Genomic DNA, 13,960 nt, shown 5'->3' with positions numbered 1-13,960 from the left:
GTCTGTTTTTTTTTTTTTTTTTTTTTTTTTTTTTTTGCACAGACGCACAATTGAGTGATGCCACTCAAAGGTCAGCGCATGTTTGACTCGAGACCGGCCGTATTAGAGCTTGTGAGCTAGCTGGCTTGAGTGCGTGGAGGTCAAGGTCCGCACGGGCATAAACTGCCAGGTCTTCTTGAACATTAGCCGGTTTGTGGATGTTGTTTTTAAGTGCAAACTTTGTGCTTGGGTGCCTGCATATCCAAAAATATAACAAACCAGACGAGACGATAAAATGGAAACGCAAGCAGAAATATCAAAGTACAAAAGTAGGGACACTGAACGAGGATGTTCAGCTGCTGAATGGTTGCCCTCACCAGGGATCGAACCTAGGACCTCATCATTGGGTGTAATGAACCAACTGGTGGTGGATTACTAGTGATGCGCTCTACCACTGAGCCATAAGGGCGGATGGCGAGAACCCACTCGCTCGCTGTTGACAACCGTGGCTCGTCTGGCGGTTATGGAAGGCGCGATCCCTCGTTGTGAATGGCAATATTTAATCTCGCTTGGCTAGTTCTGATCCCGCCCGTAACCCGTCACCAAACATCCTTAGGTAGGATAGCTCCAAGGCATCGAATTGTGAGATTTGAATAGTAATAACCCGTAAAAGAGCTTGCAGTAGTCCAGAGAAGCAAATTAATCCATTAGCCACGTAGCCTGTTGTCATAACCACATCTATCGCCAGCTAAGGAATGCGAATAAAAATAAAGGAATCGATTGCACATTCGAGTGCAAGGGGAATAACGCAAAGTGAATAAATAGTATAAAATAGCAATACGCAGCAGAAATAAAAAATGCTGCCCAATAAACGCCTCGCCAATGCAATTGAGATGACCATGCCAAACTCCCATATTCAAAGACCGATGTAGCAAAAGCTTTACGCCGTGACAGTCTCGGATGCAAGCCCCTCGTAGGCCCTGTCCACGGTTCGCCCACCCATTCCAGGGACTGCCCGCAGCTCCGCCAAGCTGCTAATCTGCGGTGCGCTGTCACCATCCACGGCAAGCAGCGCAAGGTTCTCGACCAAATCGCGCGCCTTCTTGGCTCCGAACCCTGTCAGGCTCATGATCAACTCGGTGTTGCGCGAGTTGACAATGTCGAGGAGCTGCTTCTTGCGAGGAGTAAGATGCTCCGGGCATTCAGCATCAGACGCCAAAGCCCTACGGGGCTGCTTCTTTTTGCGTGGCGCGCGCGCCGTCTTTTCCTCTGCGAGGCTGTCGCCATCGTCGTCCACGTCCCCGTCGGTACCGTGAAAATCGCTATCCGTGCTTGTCGCGCGGGCGGGTTTTACGCGCGCCTGCGGTTCTTCATCGTCCACAATGCCTAGGATCGTCTTTTGCTTCTGGATCTTGCGGAGAAGCTTGGCCTGCCCTGGGAAGAAGCGCAATGCCTCCTCGTAAGCGTGGAGGGCACCCTCCTCATCGCCTTGTTCCTTGCATTGGCGAGCCTGCAAGATGAGGCGAAGACCCTGGGGCCCATCGTCGTCACGGTTGCTGTCGGCAATTTTCCTCTCCAGTTCGTCCAGTCGTTTCTGAACGGCCTCGCTGATCTCCTTGGGAGGTTCTGCAGGTGCGGCTTGCGTTTCGGCAGCCGCACGCGCAGCGAGAACCTCGGCGACCTTGCGCTCAACCATGGCCTCAATCTGCTCTGCGGTCATTGACGGAAACGATGGCACTGTCGAGGCAAGCAGCTGCCTCGGGACAATCTGAGTAGGGCGAATCAGCTTTGAAGGGCGCGGGATGCTGAGGTTCGATTCCGTATTTTCGGGCTTGCGCTTCGTCGGGCTGACAGGCGCTGCTTTCGCGCGAGGCATCGACATGTTGGCTGTGGTGGGCTTGGTCAAGGCGAGCGCGGCGGGCTTGGGAGGCTTTGCAGGCGCTGGGCTTTTGTAGACGCTAAACAATTTTGTAGGCTTCTCCTTCTCTGGCTTGTCGGCAGCAGAGGTAGAGCCGGGCTTGGAGATGGCGGCCGTGTTGTGGGCATTGGCAAGTGGTCGCAAAGGCTGCCTCCCTAGGGCAGGGCCACCAGAGTTGGTACGAGGGAACTGCTTGTAGACAACCTCGTTCTCGATCTCACGGACCTCGATTCGTTTGGCACGCGAGCTGACATTCAGACTGCTAAGAGTATCGAGATGATACGCACGCATGGGCGAAAGGTTGAGGATCATGATGGTGATGCCGTTGTTCTGTCCCAAGGACAAAATACGTGTCATCTTGGATTCTCGGTACGGGATGCGCTTCTCGCCACGAGATATGGCGTCGACACACTGCGAAAGAACAAACAGACTCTTGTTGATTGCCGCAGATTCCACCAGGCGCTCCTTGCCATTGTCTGTGCGCCGGTTGTCTTCTGATCCGGCAAGATCGATGGCAGAGGCTGTGCTCTCCTTGACCGTGTCCCCAGTGGTTTGGGTGACCTTGACGCGAAGAATAGCATGACTGCGACTGCTATGAGCGTTCAATTTAGTAGCTGCCGTGACACGATTGTTGTTTGCCTCGATGTAGAGGTTTTCAAAGTCCTTGAGGTCAACGCATTGACGCTCAGACAAGCCAACGACGTAGGTTTTGTTGTTGGCCTCGCGCAGAGGCAAGCCTGACGGGGTTCGCTTCTCTGGGGGCTCGAGCAAGTCAAAGACCTTGTCGTTGTAAATTTCGTAGTATGACAGCGCCACGTCAACCGTAGTTTCGCCGTCCGAGTCCTTCATAATCTTCTTGCCGCGGCGGAACACGGCTGACAACAGACGAGGGATCACGCCGCGTTCTGCCAGTCGAAGGCCACCGCGCATCGTGTGCGTCTTTCCGGTGCCGGTGACGCCATACGCGAAAATCGTGACATCGAGACCTTGGAAGAGGGATTTGACGTGAGGAGCAACTAAAAGCAAGTGTCAATACGTGGCATATTATAGGTGATGCGCCTCAACCAACCCTCGGATGTAAACAGAGTCTCCTGTGAAGTCTCCAGATCGTAGACGCTGTTGAAGGTGAAAGAAAACTCCTCGGATGGATTCTTCGGGCTCGGGATCTTGACGACATTCGGTTGTTTCCCTTCTTGTCCGTGAGGTCGAACGATGATATCCTTCTCGAGCTCCTTCTCGAGGAGAGGTCTTATCCTGGCCACGACGCGAACCGACATTGCACTGATGCCAACTAAGGAACCATAGAGATGAAGAAAGACAACGACCGATCAAGGAAAGAAGCCAACGCGCTCACGTCCTGTCGCCAATTCAAATGAATGTACAGAATCAATATTCGAAGGAAGTGTCGTTGGTCAGAGCTTCAATAGCGCGCACCTGAGATTAAAGCCAATTGAAATTCGGTTGGTTCGGTTAATTGGTAGGTTCCCCTTGCCAACCAGGACGTTGCTAGCGGCAACCTGGTTCGTTTTGTGATCTGTGCCCACTGGCGATTCGCGTGCAATTGGCTGGTCACGTGAGCATCCAATGTTCATGCACTCGAAGCCGGTTGGTGACGGCATTGGCCGCAATATTTTTGCACATGTGAGTTCGACCTTGGTCTCGGGTCGCAACACAGCGCCACACACCAGTCATGCGAGCATCGACTATCATACGGTCGACGCCGGCATCAAGGCCCAGGCTACGGCCTCGATTCGTCTGTCGGCAATGCCGTGCCATCCAGATCTCGGCTGCGCCCTCGACCATCACTCCCAAAAATGGCGGGGATTTACTGGGAGCTCCCGGCCAGGCCCATACAAGGAGAGATACTGCGGGTAAGCCATTGAGATCATTCATGTGATCAATGTTTAGTACTGACAGCTGTTTCAGACGCCAGCTTTGAAGTACTCGGATCGCCATACTCGTTGCTTTCTGTCAGCCTCTCGCCTTCCCAGAAGCTCTACACAAGAAGAGGTACCCTAGTTTCGGTTGCCGGCAAAGTCGAAAATGTAAGAACAAGCATGTCACCTCGAGGCGCTGATATCACGCATTCTCTGACTGACGTCCACTGCAGGCTCAATCAACGCTATCCCTCCTCTCGCCCCTCCGCCGCGCCCTCCTCGGCGTTCCGTTCCTCTACCAGCGCATAACATCTACGACGCCCATAACCGCATTGATCGGCACCGCCTCGCCCAACACCACCTTCTCGATCCTCCACCTGGACGGTACGACCGACTGGATGGTAACCCAGCGCAACGCTCTCCTCGCATGGACCGGTCACACCCTCGTTCCTTCTCCCCGCATCCAGCGCGGTCTGTCGGTCGCGCATTGGGGAAGCACACACCTGACGGGCAGGGGCTTGGCTGCGCTCTCGAGCCCGGGACAGGTGTACCAGGTGACGCTGGCCGAGGGCGAGGAGATTGTCCTCCACCCGAGCCACGTCACGGCGTACTCGATCGACAAGAACCCCCCGCTGCCGTTCCGACTACGCAGCTCTAGCCCACTGAGGGTGCAGATCCCCGCCCTCCCGGCGTCGATGACCAACTTCATGACCACATTGGTACCGACCCGTCTATCCAACTTTATGACCGCAATGCGCGACACGGATTTGTACAAGACGGTCGCCCGCGCTCTATTTGGCCTTCGAACAGCGACGAGGAGGTCCATCCGGGGCGACAGGCTTTTCCTGCAGTTCCGTGGCCCTGCGACGATTCTGATGTCTAGCAGAGGCGTTCGCATCACCGACGTGCTCAGCAACGACGACGTCAACGAGATTGCCGACAGCGAGGCTGGCGTTGCCGCGCGCGCGGTCGAACTGGCCACGAAGCCCGAGCCCACTGTGGAAGCGCCCGAGGTTACGCGCGGCAAGATTACAGGCATCCATGTTGCGAGCGTTGGCAAGGATGGTAAGGTCAAGTTTGAGGACGCCAAGGGTCTGAACGATTTTGTCAAGGATTAGATGACGGCCTCCCGTCAGGTCTTTCGTGTAATATTGTTCCCTATGTACTAATATCTGATGAAGACAAGGACATTGTCTCGTTTGCATGCCTGCGATTGTCCATAATGTCTATGACCTTTTCCGGATTGCTTGGCAAACTTCTGTTGGTATGCTTGCTGTTGCTGGCTTTGTAACATGGAGCCATAGGACATCGGATGTACAGGAAGTTGTCAACCAGATACTTAACCACAGCTTTCCTAGACCTCACTCACAAGAACCTACGAAGTAATCTGTCTGACCGCCGCCACTTCGGCAGTCAAACAGCTCCATCCTCAACCGCGAACCACAACCACCAACCGATAAACAATTCCGCCTCGTCAGGCTCATGCCAGACACATGCGCGGCCGCGGCTATACGCGACGAGATATTCAACGCCTTGCCGTCGCCAGCCAGCGCTCCGGTCGGAATTATGAGCATCCTCCCTACGGTTCGGGGTGGGGTCTGCTGGTCGGAGGGTCGGCCAGACTGAATCGAGCTCGGCGGTCAGGCGTTGGTGAATGCAGAAGACAGCCTTGGGACGTTGGAGGTCTTTCGACGCCGGCGACTGACACACCTGTTTTGTTATGGATTTCAGCCAATCGAACAATTCAAGGCCGAGTTTGTGTTATAGATGGAAAGCTTATCCTCGTGTCTCCCGCTCTACCGTTTTTTTCCTTTGGAGGAAGGCCGACCTGCGCAGGTGGTCTATGGTGTGGGCGAACCGCCGCTTCCACTCCTGTCGTACTGTGCACCCGGCCCGGCGAGGATGGTACTTTGAGACGGCGGTTGGCATTTTGTCAGCTTGCGTCAAGTTGGCATATTCGAGTCGTCGTATTTCATGCCATTCCTGGATTCTGAGATGAACTGCCGGCCACGATAGACTTCATGATACGTCTCGACCCAGCCGGTTGCTGCAAGTTTCCTCTGGGGAATCTGGCGGCTGTCGTGGGCTCAAGATGCAAGATGCCCATGCCGGGGATGAGGGACCTAGAATTATCTGGGCAGATTATGTCTCATTTTGCTTTTTTTGAGGCGCGCAAATGTCGCCGCCTCTGCGTGCAAATTCAGTAGAGGGAAAGTATGCAGACGCCTCGATTCAAAAAGATGTGTTGCACGAAGGGCTACCTGTTTTGTGCATGTTGAGATGCATTGCGTTTTGGCAGTCTGTAACCCGCAATAGGGTACAAATCGCTGCAGAATATGCAGGCCAATTGTGCCACTGCTGATCTGGACTATGTTTCCATTGACCAGGACGGCCTTGGTAGACGTCAAGTGGTGCCGAGATGCAGAGAAGATGCTGACGTGATACGGCAAGAGTGAGGGAATAACTCGAATGGTCGACAAGACCAAGACAGCACTCTGATTGCACCCTAGGTAAGGTTGATAAGTAGAGACAATTGTTGAATGTGTTCCATGCATTCTAGCCCTCAAAACTCACTCCTTTATCTCTTGCTTGTGAAAAACTCCAGGCACCTCCGGCATCCAACCATCCCGCTGCGAACAGAAGAATTCCCCCTTTGGAGGGACCTTGTCGCGATCCTGGTCGTCAAAACTGCCCCAGGCGACGTAGCGAAATTTCTCCGCGGCCGCTTCTCCATACTCGCAGAGGTACGCGCCGCAGTCGCCACAAAATTCCCGAATCACGCCGTTGCCCGTCTGCTTGTGCTGTTTTGGTGTACCCCGAGTGTAGGTGAAGCCTTGAACAGGGACCTGTGCGAGTTGTGTAGGGTTATGTGACATGTCAGTCATGGGGATTGACGCCGTCTGCTTTTTTTTTTTTTTTTTCTTTTTTTCTTTTTTCTGATTACTAGTGGCCGATTTCACAGAGCAAGCCACTCACCTTGGTCGTCACGCCATTCTCCGTCCCGAAAGCCCGCTTGCAGCTAGTGCAGTGGCACAGCGATGTCCTTGCATCCTCGGCCGAGTCGAGCTCGACGCTGTAGGCTACCTGTCCGCAGACGCAGTGGCCGCGGAGGGTTGTCATTTTCGATGTGATTGATGGTGAGATGTCAAGTTTGACCGAGCTGGGAATGAGTCGAATGACGATCTGGTCGATAGTCGTCGTGATGAATATCTTGTGAGATTGTTTCCTAGGTCGTTTCAAGAAATGTGCTGTGAAAAGTGTCAGGCTTGTTTGGAAATCCAATAATGCCCAAGGTAGGCATCTAGTTGCCGATTTATTTTGCCGGGGCGCCGTCAATTGTGCAGGCTTGACGCCGCGGGGAAAGTGGTCTATTTGATGTCGTCACACTTACGTTGGGTACCTGCTTAATCGTACGTACCTTGCGTACATGACAGCGGGACAGCGGGCACTTGGGTGTCTACGGTATACTAAGGCAGGCCAGTCATTTTGATCTCGTCGACATGCTGCCATGCTTACTTTTACGACAGTCTGATGAGAGAAACGTCTTTTCCTGGATACAACTTGATCAATTCCAGAGAAGTCAAGTTTCATCAGAATCATCTAGCGTAGCCTAGCTTGGAAGTAAGAAGTGAGGCGCATTCACCGTGAGGCAACAACTTGTAACTGATGTGGCAAGCATAGTGAAGGCGACCGTTTGGTGCCTGGTGTGTTGATATCCAATTGTGTAGATACTTTGATACTTCCTGAGGCATCCAAGGTATATGCAGCGACAAAGTATAACCAAGAGAGAAACGCATTCATCAGGGGCTTGTCAGCCACATCCAAACAAACAATTCTAGGAAGCTTCTTGGTAGGTGTCAGTTACTCAGACACATGATCCAGAAATAGACCCGGAATAGTAGGATCACGCTGTTGATGCTTACTGAAGACACCCTACCGGTAGAGACTTCAAAGTGTGATATTTGGCCGACATTGTGCCATGAAGCTAATTGCAGCTCGATCAACCAATCACTCAAAGGATAGCAACAAATCGGGTACTTTTGTGCATCTTCCGGTGAACCGCGGCTAGGCTAGTCCTGCTAGCTCCTAGACTGAACTTTGTGAGCCTTCCCTCCATACCCCATGGATGGGTAAGGCGTTCCCCATACCCGTTGGTAGATATTCTGGTTCTAGTGCCGATCTCTTGCCCTGAACGGAAACGGTCCACCAACAGATACCCGGGCTAAAAAGTGCCCAAGGTGTTTGAGAACAAACATTTCACATCTGACACTAGCCCGGAATTTAGGTTGTCTTGGGACTTGTCCGATGGTCAACCCTCTTCCCAAATCTCCGCCGAGTCACCGTTAGCGTACCCTCAAAGGCTTGGCTGCGTCTTTCAGTGAGACACAAGAGTCAAGACACGCTTTGCAGAAGATCTGCAAAGACAAACTCTCAAGGCTGTACTCCGCCACTTGTAAGTTGTTAGTTCGTAGAAGGGATCGACAGTCTGGCGCACGGGGTAGTCCAATAACCTGATCATTTCCAACAGAAGCATTTCAATGCCTGAGCTGAGCTAAGGGTTCTCGTCACGTTTGAATAGAGGGATCTGCAGCCCTCCAGTAGTCGGCATCTTCCATATCTATGTAGTCTTAATCATCACAAGAATGCGCCAAACGGTCCCCATGGATATCACGAAAAGTCAGGGGTAGGTGCTGCAGCTTGTCACAAGCTTTTACTTGGCATCAACTCAACAGTCAAGATATAAACACAATCCACGTCCTCAACTAAGAGTAGTAGCCTCAAGCCTTCCTCACCGCGAACGCATGGCCAATTCTAAACATCAACATCAACAACGGCTCACACCTCATAATGGAAAACTCCACGGCAGCAAATGCCCCCGAGGCAGCCCTACCCCCGCCGAGCCCCAACTTTGATCCGGTCGCCGTCTTTTGGCTCGTCTGGGGAGGATTCTGGACGGTGCTAGTCCTCGGCGGCATGATCTTCCTGTTCAAGAACCGCCGCATGCCGGTGCTCAAGATCCGCGGCCTGGGTCTCTCGTTCGGCGCCGTCACTCTGCTCCACCTGTACTGGCTCAGCTGCCAGCTGGGCCTCTCCATCGGCGCATACGTGCCCGACCACGCCGAGTTCTGGGTCATGGGACTCTACCTGCCGTTTGGCATCGCCCTCTTCCATGCCTCAAACAGCCGCTTCCTCCACGTCGCCGAGGCGCAAAAGAGGTACGCCGAAAAGGCCACCGTCTACTCGGGTCCAAAGAAGCAGACGTGTAGCTGCAGGGACAAGACGTTGATGGGGAGGTTTCGGAAGCTGGAGTACTCCACCAGGATCGTTGTTGTTGTGACCTTGGGGATGCTGCTGCAGGTGTGTATTCACAACCTGTGTTTGGGGTTTGAGTATAATGACTAACACTAACAATGACAGTTGACCTTGACCGTCGTCATGTACCTCGTCTCCCGCAAATACCATCCTTCGTTTGGTATTCCAGGCACCGAAGTAACAGGCACTCCTATGCAGCAGAGGATGGCCAGGGGCAAGGGATGGGAGTGGTGGCCGTCCATCGTCTGGCAATTCTTCTGGGCTTGGATGGTAGCCCCTGTCATTCTTTGGAAATCTCGTGACATCAAGGACACCCAGGGATGGCGTTTACAAACCCTTGCCTGCTGCATCGCTAGGTATGACTGAATTCCGATGTTACACAAGTGACAAAAGTGTAGTGCAATATTTACTGACAAGAGCAGCCTGCCTGCTACCCCAATGTGGCTGGTTGCAGTCTACGTTCCGGCAATGGAGCCCGTGAACCAATACTTTATTCCTCCTCAATGGTGAGCCAATCACCCACAAAAGACATGGTAACCGAACAAATGCTTACCCAAACACGAATAGGATCTGTCTCTCCATCAACTTTATCGAAATCTTCACAATCTTCCTCCCCTGCTGGCAGGTGGTCATGCACAAATCCCTACGCAAGGAGACGCTCGAATCAATCGCCAGCTGGGAGGCCAAACGGCGCGAGAACCCCGAGCCCAGGATGTCCTTTGTCACCGACTCGACAAAGATCGGCTCCGCGACCGGCGCCAGCTGGAAGTTTCTCGCCGACGTCGAAAAGGCCACCGGCCAGTCCGAGAGCGTCTTCACCATGGGCGCGCTCGACTACGTGCTGGAGAAGAACCCAGAGCCCCTCCGCAAGTTCTCGGCCCTTCGCGACTTTTCCGGAGAGAACATTGCCTTTTTGTCGGCCGTCGGCGATTGGAAGTCGGCAGACTGCAGCCGGCGCACACCCGCGGGATCGAACGCCTCGGGCACCCCGGGGTCCGAAAAGGAGGACGTCGAGGACAAGGAGGCCGAGATGGGCCGCAGGCGCTTCAACCGCGCGCTGCAAATCTACGCAGAGTTCATCAGCCCGCGCCACGCCGAGTTCCAGGTCAACATTGCCTCGCACGACCTCCGCCAGCTCGAGGACATCTTTGAGGACGCGGCGAGGATCCTCTACGGGGATGGGCACCTTGAGAATCCTGCCGTGCCGTTTGAGACGCCCGACTGGTCCGGGAATGGAGGCTCGTCCGCCGGGTCCGGGTCAGGTGACGAGCTTGCCCCTGCCGAGTCGGAAGACCGCGGGCGTGCTCAGTACTTTGGGGAGATACCGGAGCAGTTCTCGCCGGGAGTTTTCGACGCGGCCGAGATCAGCATCAAGTATCTCGTCCTGACCAACACTTGGCCAAAGTTTGTCAAGGAGGGGAGGGCCTCGATATCGGAGCAGTCCTTGAACTCGGCCGAGACGGATGATTCTCGGTCGCCGCTCTCTAGGATATCCGTGTACCTGAGGAACATGAGGTACTAGTTTAGATCCTAGTTTTAGTACTAAATCGAGACATAGCAGGATAGTTATCGCAATATAGTAATAGTAATATCTTTGTAAAAGTAGCTGCTATGGTACATTTCCTCAATTAGTCTTGTGAATAAGACTCAAGTATATTTTGTCAATCATCTGGTTGCAGTCCCTGGCTGCCCAGCAACTCGCCAGTCCGAAATTTCCTACACGTCAATTGCATAACCTTCGGAGCAACCTCCGAGTTGCCCGGATATATGCTTTTGGTAATTTCCTCGGCTTACTGGCAACCAATCGACTCGATCGCAGACAGCTGCAAGGGTTGCCTCCAAAAGCAACAGTACCATCCATCGCCTCGGACTTTCCCCAGCTACTTTTGGCCTTTACCAAGACCGTCGACAAATTGATGATAATGATTAGACGTCGAGAAACCAGGCGGGAAAGTCCCATGACCACTGTCACGATGATCAAGTTCAATACACGGGGTCACTAAATTCTGCAAATTTCCACAGAGGTACCAGAGGAAAACGCCACCAGACAAAGTCATGCCAAATAATATATCAAGTTATTGGAAGCCGCGTCGAGGATTCTGTGGTACAGCAACTTTCAGAATAAAATGCCAATTCCACAGCCATGATTGGCAGCATCTGATCAAGACGGCCGATGGCGTTGCCACGACGCCCGACGCCCTGTGGTTTCGGGCTTTCAGCCAATTTTCTCCAAATGCTTATACGACACAAGTTGATTCTTATCCATTAGCTTATACGATGTCAATTTTGATCGTCAAGCAATGCGTATAGTCGCCATCACAACACAATGGCGCAGATATGTGAGTCAAGTGCAGTCGTACATAAGCAGCGGAACCCGTGAGTCGTGACAAGATAACCCATTGAGATCACGCAAGTCACAACCAGAAAAGGACCGTCACACACTTCTGCATCAAAATGTTGCCCAACGTCTTCTTCCTAGCCTTGCTGGCGCCATGCGGCCTGGCTAGCGCCTTCTCCCTGCCCCCCTTCTTGGAGAAGCTCTTCACGCGGGACCACAACACAGGGCCGATCGTCAGCCGCCGCTTCACCGAGTATCAGCTGCCCGCAGCGGCCGAGACGCACGAGTTTGCGCGCGTGCCTAACACCGACATGATCGTCCTCTCGCAAATGTCAAACAGTCGACTGGTCAAGATCCAGATAGATGGCACCACCGAGGAGCCCATAGCCCACCACTCGTTCCCCATGGGCGCCAACGACAGGGCCGGCCTGCATGGCATCTGGCCGTCCGAGGCCGAACCAGGTCTGGTCTGGATTTCGCTGCAGTCAGAGAACAGGATACAGCTCATCGACCCCGGAAGTGACACCTTGGACGAGGCCCCGACCGTCATCAGGACCATTGACGTGCCGGCCCCAGGTAATGGCCCGCACTCTATCGTCGAGATTGACGGGCGCGTCTGGGCCGGGCTCAAGAATCCATCCGCGGACACGGGCGAGTACTTTGTCTTTTCGATCAACGTCGACGGCACCGAGCCCACGCTGTACCCGTGCCTCCGCAGCCCCGTCTTCATCAAGGAGGACCCGCTCACTGGTCTCATCTACGCCACCCAAGATACCGAATCCTCCATCATGCGCATCAACGTCACGAGCGGAGAGACGGAGCAGCTGCCCATCCCGCCCAGCGTCGGCAACACCCCCGTCGGCATGACCGCGATCGAGGGCGGGCTTCTGGCCGGTGTCTGGTTCAGCCTGGCCGGGAACTCCACCGGCGGCACGGGAGCCTTTGGCCGCGTCGTCCCGGAGACGGGAGAGCTGCAGTTCTTCCAGCTCACCAGGCCGGCCGCGCTGGGCTTCAACGCGGGGCTGCTGCACATCGCCGACGCCTCCAACGAAGCCGCGGGCCCGGGGCTGTGGCTGCTGTCGACGTCTCTCCTGAGCAGCAGGTCTGGGGACGCGCTCATCCGCGTGGGGATCAACGACGCCATCTCGGCCATCACCGGCGAGGAGTACATTGCTCTGCCGACGCAGGACGCTTGGGCGCACCGCGTCGTGGTCGTCAACTCGACCGTCATGGTCTCGGAGCTCCGCACCTACACGCTCGCCCACCTCGTGTACGAGAATGAGGTTCCGGGGAACTGGGCACCTGCCGCAGCCCGCTAGTGGTATCGTAGTCAGGAGGGGAGGCTGCTTTCGTGGCAGTTGACGAGTAAAAGGCTAGCTGTGTCGAAATGGGGACAGACAAGATACAGATATCAAGGCTGCGCATAAACGAAGGGACGATTGAATGGATTTCAATGAATCGATTATTGATACCGCACTGATAGTAGCAACACAAAATAATAACGCTCTCTTCGTGTCGCTATTTGCCTTGACTGATAAGGTATACCAAATATTCCCAAATCCAAACTCCGTTCCAAACTCCCCTCGGCCCCTGAAGATTAATCTATGCTTGACAAGAGAAGCCGCAAAAGATGACCAGACCCGACCCGAAAATCAAGACGACAGTTTTCAACCAGACGCCAGGACATACAATTCAGGTCGCAGGATACAACCAATAGTCATCTCGCAGGATCGAGCTGCCTTGGGCAGGAGCAATCCTGCGGGCAGAGGGAGAAACAACCGTGTCGGTCATGGGGATGAGAGGAACAGGCGCCGGCTTTGGCTGCTTTCCCACAGCCTTCCTGCCGCAGTTTTCAAAGAAGCGGCACACTCCACTGATTACCTGAGGCCCCGGGTTGTACGCCACAAAGTCGCGGCTCCAATGGATCATGGGGTGTTCATAGTTCTTGGGCACGACCCACCCCTCGACCTTCCTCCAGGGGCTCTCGAGCACGCGCTGCTGATCCTTCTTGCTGGCGATGGTGTCCGACGGGATCCCCCGCAGTCCCGTACTGATCGCCTTCTTCATCGCGGCCACCATCTTCTTGTCCTCCGCATGCGTCCGGAACTTGCCGTCGGGCGGGAACTCGGTCTTGCTGAGGGGCTCGCGGGCCTTGGGGTTCCGCAGATACGCCACTGCCTCCGCCTCCGCCGCGACCATGTGGGGCCGAAAGTCCTTGTCGTTGGGGTCGTCGTCGAGCAGCTCGATAATGTAGATGTGTATCGACGCCAAGGGGAAGTTGTTCTTGAGGAACTTGTCCGCCGAAAATCGCGAGGTAAATGATATCCCGTATGGGGTTTCGGGTGTATCCTTGAGTTGGTCTCTGCATATAAAGTCGTCGCAATATTTCTTGATGAGTTTGGGCGGGCGCAGGTCGACTCGATACATATATTTTACAGGAATCATCTTTGGTAAATCGCTGGAACTAGACGACGGTTTGCCGGCAATGGCGCTCCCTGAGAGGGCCAAAGAAAAGATAAACGAGTGTAGAAGCAT

General features: G+C 54.1%; 6 protein-coding genes and 1 non-coding gene across 7 annotated transcripts; 3 read left to right on the top strand and 4 right to left on the bottom strand.

Moving 5' to 3' along the window:
* Window positions 1-347: 347 nt before the first annotated feature.
* MGG_20170 lies at window positions 348-448 on the bottom strand. Its single transcript has one exon. It is a non-coding gene; the product is annotated as a tRNA-Thr (tRNA).
* A 54-nt stretch (window positions 449-502) lies between these two features.
* On the bottom strand, window positions 503-3,374 carry MGG_07963 (kinesin-II 95 kDa subunit). The gene is made up of 2 exons (XM_003713161.1): window positions 2,967-3,374; window positions 503-2,913 (listed from the first exon to the last, which is right to left on the bottom strand). The coding sequence occupies exons 1-2, from the start codon at window positions 3,172-3,174 to the stop codon at window positions 920-922; spliced, it is 2,202 nt and encodes a 733-aa protein (XP_003713209.1). The 5' UTR covers window positions 3,175-3,374; the 3' UTR covers window positions 503-919.
* Window positions 3,375-3,454: 80 nt separating this feature from the next.
* Window positions 3,455-5,244, top strand: MGG_07962 (uncharacterized protein). Its single transcript, XM_003713160.1, has 3 exons — window positions 3,455-3,768; window positions 3,824-3,942; window positions 4,008-5,244. Exons 1-3 carry the CDS (start codon window positions 3,588-3,590, stop codon window positions 4,890-4,892), a joined length of 1,185 nt encoding a protein of 394 aa, XP_003713208.1. The 5' UTR covers window positions 3,455-3,587; the 3' UTR covers window positions 4,893-5,244.
* A 941-nt stretch (window positions 5,245-6,185) lies between these two features.
* On the bottom strand, window positions 6,186-7,144 carry MGG_07961 (uncharacterized protein). The gene is made up of 2 exons (XM_003713159.1): window positions 6,751-7,144; window positions 6,186-6,620 (listed from the first exon to the last, which is right to left on the bottom strand). The coding sequence occupies exons 1-2, from the start codon at window positions 6,892-6,894 to the stop codon at window positions 6,345-6,347; spliced, it is 420 nt and encodes a 139-aa protein (XP_003713207.1). The 5' UTR covers window positions 6,895-7,144; the 3' UTR covers window positions 6,186-6,344.
* A 1,478-nt stretch (window positions 7,145-8,622) lies between these two features.
* MGG_13926 (uncharacterized protein) lies at window positions 8,623-10,609 on the top strand (the record flags this gene model as incomplete). The annotated part of the gene is made up of 4 exons (XM_003713158.1): window positions 8,623-9,132; window positions 9,193-9,443; window positions 9,510-9,593; window positions 9,655-10,609. 4 exons carry the CDS (start codon window positions 8,623-8,625, stop codon window positions 10,607-10,609), a joined length of 1,800 nt encoding a protein of 599 aa, XP_003713206.1.
* Window positions 10,610-11,541: 932 nt separating this feature from the next.
* MGG_07960 (uncharacterized protein) lies at window positions 11,542-12,744 on the top strand (the record flags this gene model as incomplete). Its single annotated transcript, XM_003713157.1, has 1 exon — window positions 11,542-12,744. One exon carries the CDS (start codon window positions 11,542-11,544, stop codon window positions 12,742-12,744), a length of 1,203 nt encoding a protein of 400 aa, XP_003713205.1.
* A 373-nt stretch (window positions 12,745-13,117) lies between these two features.
* MGG_07959 (uncharacterized protein) lies at window positions 13,118-13,960 on the bottom strand (the record flags this gene model as incomplete). The annotated part of the gene is made up of 1 exon (XM_003713156.1): window positions 13,118-13,960. The coding sequence occupies one exon, from the start codon at window positions 13,958-13,960 to the stop codon at window positions 13,118-13,120; it is 843 nt and encodes a 280-aa protein (XP_003713204.1).

The sequence above is a fragment of the Pyricularia oryzae genome, chromosome 3 (genome assembly GCF_000002495.2).
Source record: "Pyricularia oryzae 70-15 chromosome 3, whole genome shotgun sequence".
NCBI lineage: Eukaryota > Fungi > Ascomycota > Sordariomycetes > Magnaporthales > Pyriculariaceae > Pyricularia > Pyricularia oryzae.
Note: the sequence above shows the minus strand (reverse complement) of the source record. Positions and strands in the feature narration are given on the sequence as shown.

Excerpts from the sequence above, each read along its gene's own strand:
- MGG_07961 (XM_003713159.1), bottom strand. The coding sequence starts at position 6,894 with ATGACAACCCTCCGCGGCCACTGCGTCTGCGGACAGGTAGCCTACAGC. Across the intron at positions 6,621-6,750 it reads AGAATGGCGTGACGACCAAG|GTCCCTGTTCAAGGCTTCAC; the intron begins GTGAGTGGCTTG and ends CAACTCGCACAG.
- MGG_07963 (XM_003713161.1), bottom strand. The coding sequence starts at position 3,174 with ATGTCGGTTCGCGTCGTGGCCAGGATAAGACCTCTCCTCGAGAAGGAG. Across the intron at positions 2,914-2,966 it reads GACTCTGTTTACATCCGAGG|TTGCTCCTCACGTCAAATCC; the intron begins GTTGGTTGAGGC and ends ACTTGCTTTTAG.
- MGG_07962 (XM_003713160.1), top strand. The coding sequence starts at position 3,588 with ATGCGAGCATCGACTATCATACGGTCGACGCCGGCATCAAGGCCCAGG. Across the intron at positions 3,769-3,823 it reads TACAAGGAGAGATACTGCGG|ACGCCAGCTTTGAAGTACTC; the intron begins GTAAGCCATTGA and ends CAGCTGTTTCAG. Across the intron at positions 3,943-4,007 it reads TTGCCGGCAAAGTCGAAAAT|GCTCAATCAACGCTATCCCT; the intron begins GTAAGAACAAGC and ends CGTCCACTGCAG.